This window comes from Paramacrobiotus metropolitanus, unplaced genomic scaffold (assembly GCF_019649055.1).
Source record: "Paramacrobiotus metropolitanus isolate TYO unplaced genomic scaffold, Prichtersi_v1.0 Parri_scaffold0000149, whole genome shotgun sequence".
NCBI lineage: Eukaryota > Metazoa > Tardigrada > Eutardigrada > Parachela > Macrobiotidae > Paramacrobiotus > Paramacrobiotus metropolitanus.
In genome coordinates, this window is record NW_026570369.1 from 100,365 (window position 1) to 121,300 (window position 20,936).

A 20,936-nucleotide genomic window follows, 5' to 3' on the forward strand; every position below is an offset into this window, starting at 1 on the left:
TTTGGGATGCCTCCCAGCGGGAGTTCATTTACAGGCATGAATTTGGGGGGCTATTAAATTTCAAACAAGAAATGCTGTAGTTCCGTATTTTTTACACTTTTCAAGGTCCACATTGCTGAAATTCCAGCAACTTCAGCACAGCTTTTATAAGTTTCAAAGCATTTACGGGCATCCGGGTTTAAGATATGCATTTGCCCCCATTTACCCGTATACGCAACATTAGTATTTCTAAATTTTTATTTTGCCGTTCCTTAATTGGAGCCCATGGGCTTGGATTTTTGAGGCTTATATTTTCCGAACCACCTAATCTACTATGGGGGCCTCTATTGTGGGCGGCCTATAAATCGATAATTATTTGGTACTATACTAAAAACGATTTTGAAAGAAAACTTAGATTCCCTACACTGAGAGTTTCTTTCCAATATTCATTATCTTTAAATACTGCAGTAGAGTACTTTGTGTTTCTTGCTTAGGGGCGCCATACAGCAACATCCGCCCGCCAGGTGACCAAAACTCGAACACGGGTGGCCACTGCCCCTTACCCGTCTCCTTTAGCGCGGGCCTGCTTGCGCGTCGTTTTTTCTCAACAAAATTACCGAACTGATATCGTAAAAGGTTGAGAAAAAATTTAGAAAATTTTCGATGCCAGATAAGGTGCAGCAGATACTGAGTCATGACTGTCAAGACAGAGCCATTAAAATTTTGAGATTCTCGTAGATACTAGACATAAATTCGGTAGCGGCTATTGGAATGAAGATGTTAAATTTTGCAAACTAGACGAAAAAAAAAATGAAGAAAACCTAAGAAAATCCTAAGAAAATCCAACGAAAAAATAAAAAAGCACAAGAAACTTAATATAAAAATTATTAATAATCAAATATATTATGTTAATTGCCTAGCCTGGTGGTAGTACGTCTAGCTTTAAGATTGTACATTGTATGTCCTGGGCTCGATTCCTAGGTGGGTAACTTTTATCTCATAAAATCAAACCAAAAAAAGTATAAAATTTTCAAAATTAAACAAAAAATTTTCCAATAGCCTAAACACCCAAAGGTTTTCACCTCAGGGTAAAAGTCTCCTTTAAAGGAGTTTGGCTACTGTAGTTGCTATAATAATAATAATAATAATACTCACAACATTAGAAAACATTAGACAAGAATACTCACAAAAAAATAAGAACACTCACGAAAACAAAACACAACGTAAGCAGCTTGTTAAAACCTAAAAAAAGAAGCATGAAAAAGTTCAGAAAATATAAAAAAACAAAAAAAAACATTAAGAAAATAAAAAAAACTAAGAAAACTTTAAAAAAGCCAAGATGGTTAAAATGTCCAGTTACCGAAAATCGAAATCGGCGCTGGCCGAGTTGAGTCTGTGCGGCCGAAATGCGACTCCGCCGAAGTGATCGCACGCGAATTATAGTACTTCAACGTGTAAAATGGAAATTAGACATCTACGGACTACGGGTAGTGCTGAGTCGGCGAAGCAGGTGTACAGTAAGTTGAATGTTTGGAGTCGAAATTCGATCAAACGCATTCAAATTTGAACTGTGCCTAATACAGTACTTACAAACCTTCGACGTACTCCTATTTCGGCGCCGGCTCACATGTAGCTTTACAGAAGCTTCTAGCTTCTAGAAAATTTCTTAAAGTGAATTCCGAGTAAACTTATTTTCAGTGTGGTTGTATTTGTACTTGTTGTTTTAAATGTTTTCTACAATTTGTATTTCTACCGCTTACTCGGTACTGGTAGTAAGGTCAGACTGTCAGAGTAGTGACTTGCCACAATTTTATTTATCGAAAAATTCTAAACAGATTTACGGTCAAAAGATATCACAGTTTGTGCTTGGCCTAGAACTTACTAAAATCACATTTGTGATCATGGATATCCTCTGGACCCGCTGTATTTATGGAACCGACTTCTGGGCGGACTCCATCGGAAAGAAAATGTCAGCTGCTAAAGGTTACTTGTTAAAAAACGATTGCATCCGGACACCTGATTCAAGAGAATATTCAACGAACGCGGCAGAACGAATTTGTGAACTTTCCGACGAATGTGCAGAACACCCTGGTAAGTGCCCTGTAGTTTGGTGCTACTCGTATAACCTGAGACTAAACGTTCGCGCACGGATATACCCAACATTCCGAACGCAAGCGGCGCAGTACACTGTACCGGCGGTACGATAAAATTTTTTTTAGGTTAAAAGCGTAGCCCCTTCCTCTGATAATGAAACTTTTATCAGCGAGTAAGATAAAACGTGATATTCAAACAAGTTTTTAGTCTATAGGTAATTGTTGCCTATCAATGATAGTGGTACTTACCTGAACCGGGACCATTAGCAGTAGCAGTTACCATTCGTACTACCACTCACGGTACCAGTACCATTATGTGGTACCGCTACCAGTACCATTTACAATAACAGTAACATTTAATAGTACTACCCAAACTTGGAACGGCTCTCGTAAAATTAATGTAATATGATGAAGTGACAAGCTGCAAGCCGAGTGCCGGTTCACAAAAGGAACTCACCAGAACACAGAGAATTACCGCAGTCACAGCTTATGGCCGAACAGTACTTTTTCTGCACGAAGCCTACCGAAAACGGCTCAGTATTTTCTAGGATAAAGAAATTCCATGTTTTATAAACAATTCATAGAAAATGCCAGATGATAGCCGCCCGCAGCAAGCCAGTATCCAGTATGTTTAAGGTCTACGAGATGAACAATATTGTTTTTTTTCCGGGTTCTGTAAACATAACTAAAGCACTTTAGATATTTGTTGTAAGCAATTGATTTTCATACGTAGATGGATTGTCCATCTCCGTTCTACCGTTGGAATTAGTATCCGAGGTTTTCACATACCTGGACGTTCACTCGTCGGAAAATATGCGACGGTAAGTTTTTTGTAATAAATGTTTGGCAGCTGATTTCTTGAGCTTGGAGCCTTGGGCTTTTCCGGACCGCTAGTGAATATTAACGATGGAGGTACTTTATTTCCAATATTGATCACCAAGCAGACCCCCTGAAAATTACTAAGTCAAATTAATCAACGATTAAAAACTGAATGCAGAAGTCACACATACAGTTGCAGACTTGCAGTTTTAAATTTGCAGCTTATAAAAGCTCAGAATGGCCAATAACTGGAAAGGACTGCAAATCTTGATAATTATCACTACAAAGTCCCTGTGCAGCAACTGCCGGAATTTAACTTATTAGTAACTGATTGGTGACTGATATGGAAATAAAGAGCAGAGATCGGAAACCCACGAAACCGTTATCCGCTTTCGCGAGAAAAATTCTGTACATGAACGTGCAACAGAAGCTATGTCGTGCCACCGTGCCAGGCGCTATAGGTTAGCAGGGTCAGGATTTTTTGCGAACAACGAGAGGTGGTACTTATTCGCTTTAATATCAACTGTGGATTTACGTATACACTCTTATCGCATTTTTTATTCCGCGCAATTTTCGCGGGGTCTTGCTAGTAGGAAAAGTAATAAAAGTTGCAGTCAGCAATCACTGGCCACGAACCCGGGAGCTACAGGGGCTCCGAATGCGATCGGGTTGTCTGTTGTCAGGACATTAAACAGTGCAGTTAAGCATTAAACAGTAAACTGTGAAGTTTACTCCGGACGGCCGAAATGCGAAAAAATCGAAGTATGCATAAAGACGCAGGGCACTGCATAAAATTTGAACGCTTCTAAACAGATTTACTGAAAAAGAAGTTCAAGAGCATAATATTATTAAGAAATTACTATATATAGCCGTGGGTCATCCTACTGAGTAGTAACTTTTGCAGGATCTGTGGGAATTGGAACACGTTGTTAACAAGCAGTGCCAAATGTTCCATCGCTGCAATTATTGATTTTAGCAAAGTACGCCAGAAATTTTATCGTATGGACACAGAAGGCTACCGCATTGCGTTTGTGTTGGAGGGTTTCGTCCGTTCCTTTACTACGTTTCTTATTCTTGTGAATGTAATAGACCGCAGTGAATTTTGGGCTCTCGACTGTGCGATTTCATCCATCTTGCGTTTGAAAAGGGCATTGCTGCGCATGATTGTATTCAAGACTTATTATCGGACAGCTTTCCTGCCTTGTGTCTTATACCCCGGACTGCCTCATCCAGCGAATGGATACATAGCAAATCAGTTCCCGCTATCGCTTGTGTCCAAACACTGCCAGCGACTGATTCTCGTCGATTTCAAGGTCACCGTCGAAAGCGAAATATTTTACTGCAGCATGCCAAGAATGCCCGGATTTTGTCGACCTTCGAACAACGTGTGCTTGACTGCTACAATACCGCTTTTAAGCGTGGATATTTCTAAAACCGACGCAAGCGAACTTGTACGGCATTTTAACAAATCTTTGGAACGGTACTGCCCTCGTGTGAACGAAGCAGTGAAACACCAGCTGAAAATGCTTTACGATACCTGGATACAAGACATTCCCTTTCCTAGAGCTGAGTGGACACTTATGAAGGCCTTCCTCAAATAGTAAGATTTGAAGCCTGATTATTGTAAGAGACAAGCGACCCACTTAGTTTGAATGAAATTCAGTTACCCTCTGGCTTGTGACTATATGGTAAGACATGGTAAATTGGGGTTCCGGGGATATTGCCTGCAGTCTTTCCTCGTACTGCATATTTCGTACAATGACCGTTAAGTAATTTTAAGTGCAGCAAGCTAACACCCGATTGGTGCCGCCTGCCCAATACAATCAACAACGTGATTTTAATTTGTTTTTATCATATTTTGCTCACTCTAAGTTTACGTTTTTCTATTTTGTTCATGAAGTGATAAAATTTCCTGAAAAAATTACCCTTACAGATATGATTACTCGATCGTTCTAGCACTACTGGGGTCTTTTTGGAACTTAAGATTTCAAAATTCTATGAAATTATCGTAAAAATATTTTGTTAGGTTAAACTTTGATGTTTGAATGTACAGTTTTTAGCTTTATCTTTTCTATCTTCTTAAGTCTAACAAAACTTGACCGGTGGTCATGATGGTGGCATATGGGGGACATTTCTGACTGCCTCAGCCTTAATTGTCAGTTGTCACTACTATTTACCAACCCGTGGATAAAAAGATAAACAATAAATACGTTTTATGTACCAGTGGTTTTGCTACCACATAAAATGACGGGGAGCAAAACAGGACTAACTTTAGTCAAAACACCACAGAGTTGCAGTTGAGCATCTGACCGTGAGATATTCTTCCAGCGCAAAAAGCTGTCCATGCAAGCACGTAGCGAGCGCGCGACCGCCAACGTGGGTCTTTACTCGAGGCGGTTGTAAGCTGCAGGCTCAAAAGGACCCCCGTAGTGTTTGGTGCCGAAACCGCACCCGGACAGTTAGGAGTGTGACATTTCGCCGCACTCAAATGAAACGACTTCGAGTCTTCGGCGAAATGTCACAGATGAGACGTGCGACTTCTCGCCGCGAAGACATTTCGCCACGGGATATGCGCGCGGACACTGGGACATATCGGATTGGGACATAATATTGTTTTGAGACAGCCTTTGCAACATTTTTGACGCGAAACCTATGGTCGCGGACAATTCTCCGCAAACGAAATTTATACGATTGGTTTTCATAAGTTTTTCATATTTTTTTTCTTCGGTTTCTTATGTCTTCTTGTGTTTTTTCTAACGTTTTTCTAAGTTTTCATAATTTTTTTAAGGTTTTATTTATGTTAACTCATGTTTTCCTTATGTTTCCCCATTTTGCCTTATGTCCTCCTACATACAGTATTTTCTTATGTTTTTCTTATGTTTTCTTATGTTTCCTTACTCGAAGTAGAAGTATGCTTTCTGTGGTTTCTTATGTTGTCTATTGTTTTTCGTTCGTTTTATTTGTTTAATGATATCTGTCGGATTTTGGAATGTCTGTTCAAAAAAGTAACCAACCTCCCGACGAATTATCTCATCATAGAAACGACCTCGCGACGAAATGTCCTGTCGACTAATTGTCCCGCGACGATATGTCGCGAGGCGAGATGACCTTGCGGCGAGCGACCAAATGCTCTGTTAGGAATCGTGCTCGGCGAAATGTCGCGGTACCAATGTTCAATAAATTTTCACAAAAGGAATAACAGGAACTGGATCGGGTGCAACGGAGAAGGGCGGAGCTTCTATGCACTCTACCTATTCGTACGGTCGTTATAATGGTCACCTATAGTAAGCGAATGGGAGATGGTCGTTCAAAGTGGTCACCATTTACAGCCGTGCTACACCAAGTTCCGGCAGTTTCAGAAATTCTTCGGCTTCTACCAATTAAGTCAAATATTTTTGTTTACTGTAGTAAGGTAGTTTTTGTCCTGTACCACCTTCAGGAATCTTTTTATGCAAAACGTGTGATGTACAGGGAATGCAAGCCAGTTTTGTAATTTAAATTTTTCTGCAAAAATCACACTACTTAGTATGAAATAATCATGTTCCTTCAACAAAAATTTAAAAACTGAAGGACGTTGAGAACTATGAGGTGTCAGCGTGGATTTCTAATGATTTTTCCCTACATTCCGTATAACAAGCAGCGATTTTCGGAGAAGGTGTTCTTGGGAACCCATAAAACATACTATTCTATAGAGAAAAATCTGCTCTATTAAATACTATTTTTCACAACGGGGTAACTAGATAATGATAATCATTTTTTTGTAATAACTATGTAAGTTTAGTATTGCAGAACGTTCGGCGACGTATACGCGCGCACATAAATAATGCCGCCCATCGCGCATGTGAAGATACCGATCTTCGCCAGCGCTAATCGCGGATATGCTACAGCGCAGGGTTATCAGTTTGAAAGATCATAATATCCGGATTCAGTGTGAGCGGGTGTATGGCTTGCTGTATCTTCTGAACATTGAACATCTTTTCCCAGCATAATATTCTTTTCTGGTTCTACGGACTCACAAAATTATCATTTTGAAGAACTTTCATCTCAAATACACATAAAAAATATTATAAATCCGTCAGCATTCCATGTGGATGCAAAACGAGAAGGATCACAAATTTTTTTAGCCGCGAAAATAACTGCGGTGAAGGCAGGACAGCGCTCAAGTTTGAGCGAAGATCCGTATCTCTGCTGCGTCGATGGGTGGCATCTTTGATGTACACGTAACGGAACGTTTTACAATACTAACTTTACATCGTTATTACACAAGAATGATAATACTTACCCCGTTGTAAAAAACAGTACTTAATAGAGCCGATTTTTCTCTATAGAATGGTATGTTTCATATATTCCCAAGAATACCCTTCTCCGAAAATCGCTGCTCGTAAGCACTAAAATCTTGCCTAAGGCGATCGGTTCTCTTGAATAAGCAATCGCATTCCCCCGTAGATACTTTTGACATATAAGTCTAAGAAAGATGCTCCTTCTTCTGAGAATCTGAGGCCAACTCAAGCAATGCAACAGTTTTCGAAAGGGATAGCGCAAGACTATCTGTTGGCGCATTTTAGTTGAACTAGGTCTAGTTGTAAGCCCGAAAAATTACCACCACCCCAGCCTCCCATTTTCTGCCTTGCCCCTTATTACCATGTCGAACGATTGCAATTTTGATACTGTCACAGAGTCAGCCATAAAGACTGGCGTCGGAAGGGCGATTCCGTTGGATATTCGCGAAAATGGCGATGGAGCGGAATCAAACCGCTGGTTAGTGGTGGCTACCGAATGTGATTCACGTATCACAGCAATTGTGCCATCGCCGCTGTTGGCCGAGATCAAAATATTTGTGCTTGAGCTTGAGCCAACCAGGTAGGCGGTGGATGGGACGGCTGTCCTGTGTACAGAGGCTTCTCCTCTGACAATACGGTTGGATTCACAATATTTTTTTTTTAAAAACCGAAACAAAATGGCGAACGGGAATATTTCGTAATTTATTTTAGGCAACTGCGCAAATTTGGTGAAGCACCGAACTTGGCGTGTATTACAAATTCCACGAACCAATTTCCTCCTGGTTTTTTTCTTTATGCAATTCAGCATAGCTTATTCTATAATATAGCATTTCAAATTTAAAAAAAATCTTGAATCTGGTTTTGCTGTTTCGTCGTTAGTAAACAGTGATGACACACTTTGGCCACACCACCCTAGTCACTGCGGTGCAATGCAGTCATCGACAAACATGTGCGACTGCGCAATCGCTGGATAAGTGGCACATGTGATGATGTGCACAATGTGAAAGTGAATCAGCCTAACGAACAATTTTTAATACATACAGTACAGTAATCAAATTAAACATAAATTAATTTGTATTATTTTACGCAGCCGCACATTTTTGGTGGTAACTACAATACGTAATCCTGTTGCAGTGCACTGAGTGCAGTGGCTCGGTGGCGTAGCTAAAATGTGTCGTCACTGTTTTTTTAACTACGCAACTGCAAGAAAACGGTTCAAGATTTTTTTCTGAAAATATCAAGTGTATGTACGGAGTACGCTATGCTGAATTGAGGAAAGGAAAAAAACCGTAAGGAAATCGGTCCATGGAATTTGTAATGAATAATGTCCACTTTGGACGACTATCACCCATTCACTTACTAAAGGTGGCCATTTGAGCGACCGTACGGGTACCTTCCAAGTTTCAACAATTTTAGTTTTCAAAAAATTCCATGTGTTCTAATAATACAGAGCAGCGAGCTAACCAAGTACCGGGTGAATTAACAAAATGTCGGCCTGATTTGCTATGGTGCGCTGAATCCCTTCAATGCTTGATGGGCGTCATTTTAGCTTCATTTGAAAGAGCAGTATTTTTAACATAAAAGAGTTACACCAAGCTCCGATGGTGCTGAGGTTAAACCTTTTTATGAGTTACTTTGTGTTTTGGAAAACTGAATGAGTCTGGATCATGTCTTGAAGGCGAAATTTTAAAATTACCCATTTCAAAACTTAAGTTGCTGCTATTCAACTAAGGATATTAATGTACAAAGGACATTCCAAAAATAATTTTCCCTGTCTTACCTTTCTGTCACTTGAAACAACATTGAAGTGATATATTTTTTCTTGCATAAACCAGCATGATAGCACAAGGGTATGGTGCTGGTGAGTGGTGACCATAAGAAAAAATATGAAACCGTTTACGTAAAGTGAGTAAAATTTTATGAGAAAACTAAAGTATGCTTTTAGGAGAGCTAACAGCTGTTTTTTGTTAGAAAATCCGCAGGAAGAATTACCTCAAAATTACCCCAGGAAAATTACCTCAAATTACCTTATCTTTTCTGTAATTCAGCACCGACTAATAAAATTTACTTTTAGTTACGACTTTAGTGGTACACCAAGCCATTTCTGGGAAAATCCCGACTTCACCAACTTCGCAACTCTTCCTTTCGGACAACTGGCTCAAGCGATCGTTGCAAGAGATTATTTGGCATGGTCTCCTTGATTATCAACATAACGAATAATATGTTTTCTTATTGCGCAATAGAATGCACTGATGAGTACTCGGAAGCCGTAGTTCAAAGTTTTCGACGCTCGCACTCATTTCGCCAACCGGATGCTACAGGATACCGGATGCCTACAGGACAACTAGCGTATCACATTTCGCTGGCCATAGCAGTACAATTTACTTGCATTTTTATTTCATTTACTAGGTTTTATAATTATGTGTACTCCGACAGAACTCGTACAGATCCAGCTGTAAACATATTATGAACAAATAATTTTCCATTCAAGCCTTTACTGACAGTTTGTCATGCAAGCGAAAATTATCAGCCGGAACGACAAGCGTAGCGAAACTCAATTATTCTCAGGATTCCCAGCATCATATTCAACGGAAATGCAAAAATAAAAATGTACATGTATGTCGGCACTCGGCAATCGGCATGTTACGCATAGCAGCGTGCAGCGAATCCCAGAAATCGAAACCTAACTGAAACCGTTGCTGTTATTTTGATCAAATACAAATTAACCCGTTGGTGTTAGAGCGCAACAAGGTGTTTGTAATTTTTTCCAACGATCGGCAGCAGTTAATAGTAACGTAACGTTTATCCACAACGTAATAAAAACCAAGGGAGTAGAAGGGACTAACAGCATTAAAACCATAATCTGAGCTTGCGTCTCAAGTTATTGGGATTGACTATGCTAATAATCTAAGTATTATTGTGCACAGGCGCTGGCGTATTTTGCCGTACGTCCTGAGACTTTATTTATTTATTTATTACATCATGGACAACCCTCTAAACGGGATTTCAACGTCTGATCGGCACAAAGCTAAACAAAAGCCACTGTAAAGACAGGTCAACAGTTCGGGCAACAAACTTGAAAAATCCCACACCATCAACACTGAATATCTGCATGTTAAGGTGATCTACTGGTTTTGCTTCATTCCAAGAGAAGTTACAGTAACTGCCTACGGTCAGAATCCTACACAAGGATTTGGCGGCAGAGGCTTTGGTCGCGGAAGAGGACGTGGCTTCGGGAATCGCGGCCGCGGCAACTTCTCCAACACCAAGGCGGAGGGGAAAACCAAAAAGGCAACCGACCTCCCCAGGCACAACAGAGTGCCCGGCAAGCGACAATGTACGTCGACAAAATGGAACAAGCGTTCTTCCAGTGGACGAAGGATAAGACCTTCTCATGCAGACACTGCATGTTTAATAACCACGACGGAGAACGCTGCGGATGCGCTGGCATCCGACCAGTAGACAACCAAAACGTGCTGGTACAATGATTGGTACCGCCGCTACACAACGGATGGACCCCTCGGCTCGGATAACCCAAATTACAACGTATCGTACCACCACCGCGGTCCCGCCAGCAACAAGCGGGGGGCTCGAGCGGTTCGGGCAACGGAAACCGGTCGCCCGGCAGAGAAAACGGAGGAAATCGCAGAAATAGCGGAGGGAACCAAAAAGAGTCCCCGGGATATCGAGAACCGCTACCGTCTCGCCAGTCCTTGGACTCGACACCCAACAATGGGCCGGCTCGGGCGAACTCCCCGGGAAACGTCTAAGGTCGGTGAGCCCTGGTGACTCATTCAACCTCCAACATCCAACTGACCACCGGACAAGGATAACCCGACTAACCAACCGTCTAACAATCAGAATGAAACGAATATTATCCGTCACAAGAACGGATAATAACAGTCCTGAACGTACTGGGACTGCATCACCTCGGCACGGAAGACGAATTCCTTTCAGCGCCGGTAGCCTCCACAAAGGAGGCCTAAGCCGCTCGAACTATGGCGGCAGAACTCGGTATATTCGTCAACAATGGCGGAATCGAGATCCGGTTCGGAACGCAGGACTTGCCCGAAACGGCCGACCCAGCGCCTCAACTTGGCACTGGAACGTCGGAGGTCGAAACGCATGAAATGCCCGACCTACGCGGAGCTAAAATTGCATCCGCGCCGTCAGCCACACAAGGTGACGCTGAACGGACAGGCCACGGAAGTTGGACCGGATTGTCGGTGAGAAGAAACTCAACCGAGCAGCCCAGACGAGGCCCAAGACCCGGAGAGCCAGGACGCCGACTCGCGCGCAACGGGCAACAGAAACTACCCCAATGTATCATCCGTATGCGCAACGGATAGATACGCTGCAACAATGGCAGCTATCGACCTAACCGAAGAACCGGAAGGATTCGAGCATTGGGAAACCGTCCCACTGGAAGTACATGTTCCTGTGTACTCTCGGCCTGAGGAAACAAGCTTCTTCCAACCCCAGCCACGAACAGTAACTGGCTCTCGAACGTTCCAAAATGTCGACATGTTGTCGACTGTGAGACCGACGTCTCTATAGAGGAACGGATACTGCAACAAGCACGACGGCTTGCAAGTGCTGACGTACCGAAGGACGGAGTTGCTATCCGACCTGAAGTCCAAGAATTGGTTACAGCCAGAGTGAAACAGACAGAAGTCGACCACGGACCAGCGTCACTAATCCCCGTTAAACAACATACGGGAAGTAGCCTTCGAAAAAGGCACACACAAGAAACCGAAAACGGTCAAAGCCTGGACACTCGAAATCCAGGTCGGATCCACGCCCACAATGGCAGTGTTGGATACCGGAGCGGAAACGTCGCTCATCGAGAAACGGTTTTGCGAGAGGAACAACCTAACGATGCAACCCCTTGGGCTTTACACCAAAATACTCGGCGTAGGCGGACAAGTCGCCTTTATGGTTACTCATTGCTGTACTGCACCTGTAACAATGCAGGGATTTACGAGTCACCACACTTTTCACGTCCAGCCGACCGAAGCGGACATCCCAGTGTTACTCGGATGCGACTACCTACATTCGAAGTTCACCTTCATCTTAACACCAATTCCTACTCCGGAACAACCAAAAGGAACGACGGTGGTGCAGTCTATCCCGATACCAGAGGCATCGGGTACGTTACCAAGTGAAGCGAGGATAAGTCGGCTTGATCACCCGTCGGGCTCTTCGCGTAACATTTGCCGTGACTGCCGGGACACCAACCAGATCCGAATAGCACAACAGGAATGGGAACCGGTCATCGCATTTGGAACAACACATCGAAGAGGAAGCAGACGAGTGGGAAGAAGTCAGGTTTCCCATTCACCGGCAGCACATGGAATATAACCTTCCAGTACGAAGGGCTCTGGAGATATGTTGCCAGGAACTGGCCAGAGCGCTCTTCTCTTACATGCAACGCATACAGCAGTACGGAGTGACCGGAACGACTGCATTGTGGAAACGGTACGGCGAGGGCACCACCATAATACGGCAAATTCCCGACCCGTTACCACCAATTATGGAGCACTTCCCGAAGGGCGTGAAATTCATGGGCAGCCCACCCAAACCAGACGAAAACGTGATACTTGAGGAAACCGATAAAACTTATCGGTGTATCATCTGTCAAGACAATATTGACGGAGTGGTATGGGCGATAAAGACTCATCACGACCTAACTTGGTCGGACGGCAGACCGTCGTCACCGGCACCTCTGCAACTGGATCGGAAGGGAGACCGCTTCGGAAGACTCAACCAACAGTCATCCGATGGCTGAGCAACATAGGCTCACAGCCAACCGACCTTAAGAAGCAGGACGGAGCGAGTCGACCACGCAACCGACGGATATGGCCGACCAGTCTGAACCAACCACAGAGGTTGGTCCTTGCAAAATTCCAGAAGTCGACCTTGAAGGCGGATCGGCTAAAGTGTACGAGGACTATGAGACGGACGGCTCGGATGTTTAAAGCACGAGCGATTCGGCGGACACGGACTCCGATAACCTACCTACGGAAGAATCCGAGGAAGATGGTGACGACGAGAAATTTGACCCGTCAGTTCGACATTGCAGGACGGACAAACCAGGAAACGATGACTCGGATGAGTCGTCGTCGGAAGACGAAGAACCAACTTCGACGTAAGGCTAACAACGGCACTGCGGTCGATCGTCCATTCGGAACTCATAGTCGACACTCAGCCGACTCAAAACTAAACCAGCTGACCCGGAAAAACAAGCCGAACAGGATCAGTTAGCTGCCTTATTCGAATGGGCAGGAGGACAGGCGGAGGGTACCGACCCCCGACCTCCACCAGTTGTGGTTCAGCAGTTGTCAACCGAACAACCGACCCCAGACAACTTGACCGAACAACAGAGGGCGGAGCGACCGAACCCACAATGGGTTCGGATTGAAAAAATCAAGACGGCTAAGGAACTGAACCTAGATAACAAAAATCCGGAAGTTTACCATCTTCGGTTGGATAGATCCCTTGATTTTAGGCTGCGAGACCGACAAGTGGTCTTTAACTGCGAACGGGTATCACTCCCACCTTGGTCATCGTGTTCTATTAAAGTACGGACAGACAAACCAATGGATCTAAGGAGACGAATGCATTTCGTGAACTCACAATGGAAAGCCCGTCCTGTCCAGCCAACTGAAGGTCAGATCGACATCCGACCCCAGATAGACACGGCCTGGATAAACATCTACAATACAACACATTAACCGAAGATACTAAAGAAAGGCGTGAAACTCGGCCACATGCACTAGAGTGATGTGCGCGAACCGGACACCAATAACGAACATGTCATCTGGGAGCTCCCACTAGGAGTACCAAAAATATGGCCGACCGGACCGGAAACGAAGCCACCTCCCAAATTCAATATCTTCGAGGCGACAGGAGTTTGAGCTCAACGGAAAGTCAAACTCGCACCTCGAACGGTAACGCAAGTACAAGTCGTCCTAGAGATGGCAGCGGCTGGCCGAGAGCCGGCTAAGCCGGCGATTGGCCAGCCGGTGGAGGATTTTTACAAGCCGTAGGAGATCCCAGGCCGGCTGCTTAAGCCGGCTGAGAGCTTCAGCCAGCTGCGGCTAAGCCGGCGGCCGACTCGGCAAAGCGGCTTGAGCGGCGGCATTGTCGTACCACTTCGGCGGCAGTTATGGCGCCACCGAGTTACTTGGTGTTTCAGGTTTGCGCCTATTTCAGTCGACTACGTGTGCAGAACTGTTTTTAAACACGGCGATCACGATAAAATCTCCGTTCTCTTCACTTGATACTGTGGCCCACTGCACCGCTGCTACACATTTAGACAAGAATTCCTGGATAGCGATTGATTATTCAATTATTGGTGCATTGAAATCCGTTACAAAATCGTATCTGGAAGTGGCAACAAAACATCTTTTTATTCTTTTGCCTACCAACGACAACGCCTGTTAGCAGTTCAAACTTTTTTGAAAGAATTCAGTTTTTTTGCCGAATTTCTTTTAACCGGCTTAGCCGGCGGCCAGCCGGCTAAGCCGGCTGGAAAATTTCGTTGGTCGCTTTAGCCGGCTAAGACTTCCAGCCGCGATAGTTTAGCCGGCTAAGGTCTTCAGCCGGCCGTCAGCCGAAAGGTCAGCCGTTTAGCCGGCCGCTGCCATCTCTAAGTCGTCCTAGACGTGGCAGTATCCGCCCCTACAGAACCTCAAGTACTTGGGCGGTTCCGACCCCAAAAAGGACGGAATCGATACGATGGACAGTGCAACGAAGCACGACGGAAAATCATTTACAGTCTTGGTGGCAAACCACACCAACCATCCGGTCACCATACGCAAGGGTGTACCGATGGGTCGAGTCGAACCATTCAACATGGTGACTGCCGACCAGAAAATAGAAAAAGCACGCGTCAACATAACTTAAATGGAAGGAGGAGATGCGGAATCGCGGGAGGAGCGACGAAGAATCATCGACTCCATGAACTTCGGCAAGAACCTAACCGATGAGCAACTTGCCATACTGAAAGCAGTGGTTTGGGATTACCGGACCGTTTTTCCGACCTCAAAGAAACCTTATAGAGACGTCAAAGGGGTAACACATACCATCGACGTCCAAAGAGCACAACCGATTAAAATGAATCCCACAAGAACGAGCTGGAAAAGACGGGAATTCATACAGAAACACGTGCAGGAAATGCTCGACCAAGGAGACATCGAACCGTCATCGGCTGCATTGAGCTTCCCTGTCGTCCTAGCCGCGAAACAGAACGGAGACGGCACGGTAGGAACCCGTTTCTGTATCAACTACATTAAGTTGAACTCAGGGACGAAGAGAAACAATTACCCACTACCCAACCCGGACGAACTATTGGACCAGTGCGAGAGAATGGAGTACTACGGCAAAGTTGATTGTCAGTCCGGTTTTTAATTTCCAGTGGATGAAAGCTCCAAGGACTACAACACCTTCGTAACACGGGATGGGATGTGACGATTTAACCGTATGCCGTTTGGAGTCTGCAATGGACCAGCTACCTTCCAAATGCATATGGATAAGATAACGGCATCAGCCAGGAAGGAAGATGTGTTCGTCTACATTAATGACGTCATCTTCTTTAACAAAACATTCAACGACTTCGTCGAGGCCTTCCGAGCGACCCTCGAATGCCTTAGAGATGCTTGATTTACGGTCAAACCCTCCAAATGCGAGGTCGGAACGGACAGACTGCTGTTTCTCGGACACGTCAAGAACGGAGCCCAGACCGACGACGAGAAAGTGGTCTGTATTGCAGAACAAAGCTGTCCGAGGACGGAACGCCAACTAAGATCGTTCCTTGGACTGGCCAACTGTTATCGTGAGTTCATCCGAGGATATGCCCAGAAGACATCGAAAATGTACAAGCTCCTACGGAAGGGCAAGAACATCAAGCTCGATTGGACGGACGCCCACACGGCCAAAAGTTCAACGAGATCAAGAAAGCGCTAACAGAAGCCCCTGTACTGGCAAAGTTCGACCCAACTAAGGAACCGTCATCGAATGTGACGCAAGCGGAGCCGGACTTGGCGCGGTGATCTCTCAGGACGACCACCCAATCGCCTACGGCAGCATAGTCCTACGAGGACCGGAACTAGACTATGGAGTCACCGAATGGGAATGTTTGGCCGTGGTATGGGCCATGCAGAAGTTTAAACACTTCATCGACCATGGACCGTTCACCGTAAGGACGGATCACCGGGCACTGCAGAATTTGCTCTGATGCGAGTCGAACCAACCTGGCATCAACACTCGACTAACACGCTGGGCACTGGCTTCACAAGGAAGGGACATAACCATCCAGTATAAGCCAGGAGTATTCTGCGACGATGCAGATGCCCTGTCGAGATAGCCACTGGAACGCAGTGACGACAAAGATCCACACGAAGAGCTGGATCAGGTCCCCAACTTCGAGGACTTTAAGGACCTCAACATTGATGAGGCATTCGAGCGGAACGCCGAACACTATAACAAGAAGAAATCGTCGCCGACCTTCGAACCAAGGGACAAGGCAACGGTGGAATTTTCGTCTAAGGATCCATCTAGAATGGAACGCTACGGCGGAGTTTGGACGATCATCTACTATGTAGGCCCAAATAACTTACTCCTTCGATGCGAGGACGGACGCAAAGATACGGAAGCCGTCGACCGAGTTAAACATTGCCCAGTCGAAACGAGTCGACCAGCAACTCGGTCATCTGGCCCGGTAGCCGACCTTACAGAAGGGAAAGTTACTCGGAAACCGAAGAAGAAACCCGAAGTAACCGTCGAAAAACTTTCGGATCCGACCAACGAGTCGGATAACACCGAACCGACGGTAAAATTAATAAGAAAGTAGGTCGACCTCGGAAGAAACCACGGGCCGACTTTGAGACACCAGCACTGCAGGAACTGCAGAAGCAAGATGTGATAGCTGCTTAACCAGCATCGACTGCGGAAGAATTGGCAGAAAACACAGTCCAGCCGACCACGGAGAAACCGAAGGAATCGGAGAATAAATCGGAGACACTTACTGTGAAGTACCACGATAATACGACAAAATATTATCCGCACGTACTTTTATTGACAGCAGACTGAATGTAAATAAATAAGGAAATAAGGAATACGACAACAACAGTTGCTTGGTTAACGCAAAGTATTACATACACTACAATCTCCCCCACAATAAGATAGAAACCACGGATGTACAAGAAAACAGAAATAATCAATTAAAATCAAATCGATGACAAATCCACAAAAATCCTTTTCATCATGTAAAAATCCGTTTGCTTCTTATCTCTCTCACTCCGGCGGTGTTCCACTCCGCGACTGGCAACTGGAGGCTTTGCTGACGGTTTAGGAACAGCCTTCGCTTTGGCTTCCGGTTTCGTCGCCTTTCCAGTTGTGACGGCTGGCTTTAATTCAGCCTTCTCCGTTGAGGAAATGATTTCCAGTTTCACTGCCGGCTTCGCATTCTGCGATGTGATCGGCGCTTTACCTGCAACAAAAGGTAAGGTAGGCTGCACCGCAGCCTCCGTTTGAGCCGGTTGTGGCGCCGCAGTCTCACGTTGCGCCTCCTGTGCCGCAGGTTCACGTCGCGCATTGTCCTCCGGCGCCGCCAGGATACGTCGCGCCTCTGACGCCTTACGCTCATGCTGCGTCTCTTTCGCAGCTTCAAGGCGTCGCGAATTCTCAGCAGCTTCAAAGCGTCGCTCGTTCTGAGCAGCTTCAAAACGTCGCTCATTTTCCGACTCCTGCGGCACCTGTTTTCGGGCCGCTATCTGGGACTCAGCATGCTCTTCCGCGGTCAACCACTTGCGCGGCAGCATCTGATCACTGTGTCGTCGCCATACTTGACCATTTACTATGACTTTCCACATGGTAGAACCGACTGCTTCGATAAGCTTACCCGCTACCCAGTTACGTTTCCAATTCAAACGGAAATCTTTAACCTGGACCAACTGTCCCGCTTTGAACTTTCTGTGTTTTGCTCGCTTATCAAAGTTGCGCTTTTGTGTACCTCGCGCCTTCTCGTGCACCTGTGCAACTGGATGCAACAGATCCAGCACTGCTTTTATCTTTCTATTGAGGAACAACTCACAGGGTGCTTTACCAGTTGTAGCCTTTGGTATGCTTCGAAACCGACACAGGAAATCTCTCAGTGCATCTACAAATGCCTTTCCTGACTCCATGCCCTTCGTAATACCTTTTTTCCCGACATCTATGTATCGTTCCGCCTGCCCATTCGACTGCGGGTGTCCTGGGGCGGTTGTCATGTGGTTTATACCACGCTCAATACAGAAACGCTGAAACTCTTCAGACGTAAACTGTGTACCGTTATCGCTGACTATCTCACTGCAAAGTCCGTATCTGGCAAATAAACCATCAAGCACAAAGACAACGTTAGCAGTATCTGCCTTTTTCACTTCGAATACCTCCAGCCATTTAGAGTACGCATCTACTATGACCAGAATCATGCGCTTCTTGAACGGTCCTGCGAAATCAATGTAAGTCGATGCCACGGGCCCGGCGGCACCGGCCACTGCTTTAGCGGTAACTTCGCGGGATCTTTAGACAACAGCGAACAAATCTCAAAATCGGCAACTACATTCTCTAGTTCTTCGTCAATACCAGGCCAACATACTGCCTTCATCTTTACAATACCCGAATGGGTACTGTGCAGATAGTAATTTATGCGTTTCCTCAACACTTTCGGAACCACTACTCTGTTGTTCCATAACAGACAACCATCGCACACCGCATACGCGCTCTTCCTGCGACTGTAGGGAACCAACTCTGGTGGCAACACACCTGGCCACCCAGTCACATGGTAATGCATTAACTTAGACACCTCTCTGTCCCTAGCGCTTTCGTTACGAATCAATTCCGCTGACACTGGCATGCTGGACAATCTCTTTCTCAACCATATGTATTGTCTCGGCTGCACCCAAATCTTCTTTGTCAAATAAATCTGAAGATCGCAGCGGTAATCGGCTCAACCCATCTGCCTGACCAAACTCTGTCGTACGGCGATACTCGATTTGAAACGTGTATCCCATCAACACAATAGCCCATCGCTGAAGCTTATTCGCTGTAACAACCGGTATGCCCTTCTTGCTACCAAATATCGTTACTAATGGCTTGTGGTCGGTCAGCAGCACAAACTCTCTGCCATGCAGATATTGGTGAAACTTTTTCACACCAAAGACTAGCGCGAGCGCTTCCTTCTCAATCTGACCATAATTCTGCTCTGCACTCGTCAACGTTTTCGACACATGAGCTATTGGCTTTTCAGTACCGTCTGACATTCTGTGACTGAGCACAGCACCAACACCGTACTTTGACGCATCCGCTGCTAATATCAACGGTAGGCCAGGATCAAAATGCACTAACTGGGTTGCTTTTGTCAGATCATTCTTCACTGACTCAAATTCTTTCTGGCATTCTACGTCCCACTTCCACTCTACTGATTGCTTCTGCAACTCATAGAAGCATTAGCACCTGCTCGACAAATTCCGCAGAAACTTGGCATAATGGTTAATCAAGCCTAAGAACGACCGTAGCTGACCCACGTCTGTGGAAGCTGGCATCTCAACAACAGCCTTAGTCTTTTCTTTAGAGATACGCCTGCCAGATCAGTCAATAATAAAACCCAAGTATTCGACAGAATCGACCATGAACTCACACTTGTCCTTCTTCACAGTCAGATCGTACTGCTCTAATCTAGCCAGTAGTGCTTCAAGATTTCTCAAACATTCGGCCTCGTCGCGCCCAATGATGATGATATCATCCAGATATATCGCTACACCTTCGCAATCCTGCAAGATATTCTCCATCACCTGCTGAAATATACTTGGCGCACTCGCCACACCGAACGGTAATCGGTTATATTTGAACAACCCCTTGTGGGTGTTTATCACTAGCAGCTTGCTACTATCCTCATCTACGGGGATCTGATTATACGCTTCCCGCAAATCTATCTTGCAAAACTTTACAGCCCCTACAACTTGGCAAACAACTCGTCTGGGTGCGGGAGAGGATACTTATGCACATCCAGTGCATCATTCAGACCAGTACTTAAATCAGAACAAATCCCGACCTTCCTCTTCGGCTTCTTTATGCCTACTATTGGTGCTGCCCATTCAGCGTAATCAACTGACGTCAGAACGCCCAACTGCACCAACCGGTCTATATCCTCTTCTATTTCCTGTTTCAGCGCGAACGGCACGGGTCTCGCCTTACAAAACGGGTCCCGCCTTACAAAACACTGGCCTCGCATTTTCCTTCAGGTACAAATGCGCTTTGAAATTCTTACAACATCCGAGCCGTCGGAAAACAGCCTCATCTCGGAAAACAGCCTTATGCCGTTTAAGTATCGCGGCTAGCTTACTGGACTGCGCAGCTGAGGACACCTCGCCTAGCTGCAGTTGCTTCAAACTGAGCGCACTCAAATCCAGTTCCGAGATCCAATCTCGACCGATAATGCTACAACCACGCGTTGTCACTAGCGCTCTCAATACTTTGGCCACGCCCATATGCTGTACCTGAATCTCTACCGTTCCCATTAACGGTATCTTGTGACCCGTAAAACTGTGCAACAGTGTATCGTCTGTAACAACTTCGGCGCACCAGGAACGTCGATACCGACCACACAGGCGGTGATTGACGAGGAAATCCGACTTGCCCGCTGGATGGCTTAACTGCAAGGCGCAACGAGGCGCTTAATGCCATAAAAGAGCTGCAACAACGACTGGCAAAATTCCTACCACCT

At 45.3% G+C, this 20,936-nt stretch overlaps 1 protein-coding gene across 1 annotated transcript; it reads right to left on the reverse strand.

Annotated features, from left to right (window-relative positions):
• Positions 1-19,800: 19,800 nt before the first annotated feature.
• LOC129599590 (uncharacterized protein K02A2.6-like) lies at positions 19,801-20,730 on the reverse strand. The gene is made up of 2 exons (XM_055497873.1): positions 20,556-20,730; positions 19,801-20,141 (listed from the first exon to the last, which is right to left on the reverse strand). The coding sequence occupies exons 1-2, from the start codon at positions 20,728-20,730 to the stop codon at positions 19,801-19,803; spliced, it is 516 nt and encodes a 171-aa protein (XP_055353848.1).
• Between the last annotated feature and the right edge of the window lie 206 nt (positions 20,731-20,936).

What these genes read in the sequence shown, in the direction of transcription:
- LOC129599590 (XM_055497873.1), bottom strand. Translation starts at nt 20,730, where the DNA reads ATGGGAACGGTAGAGATTCAGGTACAGCATATGGGCGTGGCCAAAGTA. An exon ending in GTCCTCAGCTGCGCAGTCCA is followed by an intron (nt 20,142 to 20,555) that starts GTAAGCTAGCCG and finishes TTTGCAAGATAG; the next exon opens with ATTTGCGGGAAGCGTATAAT.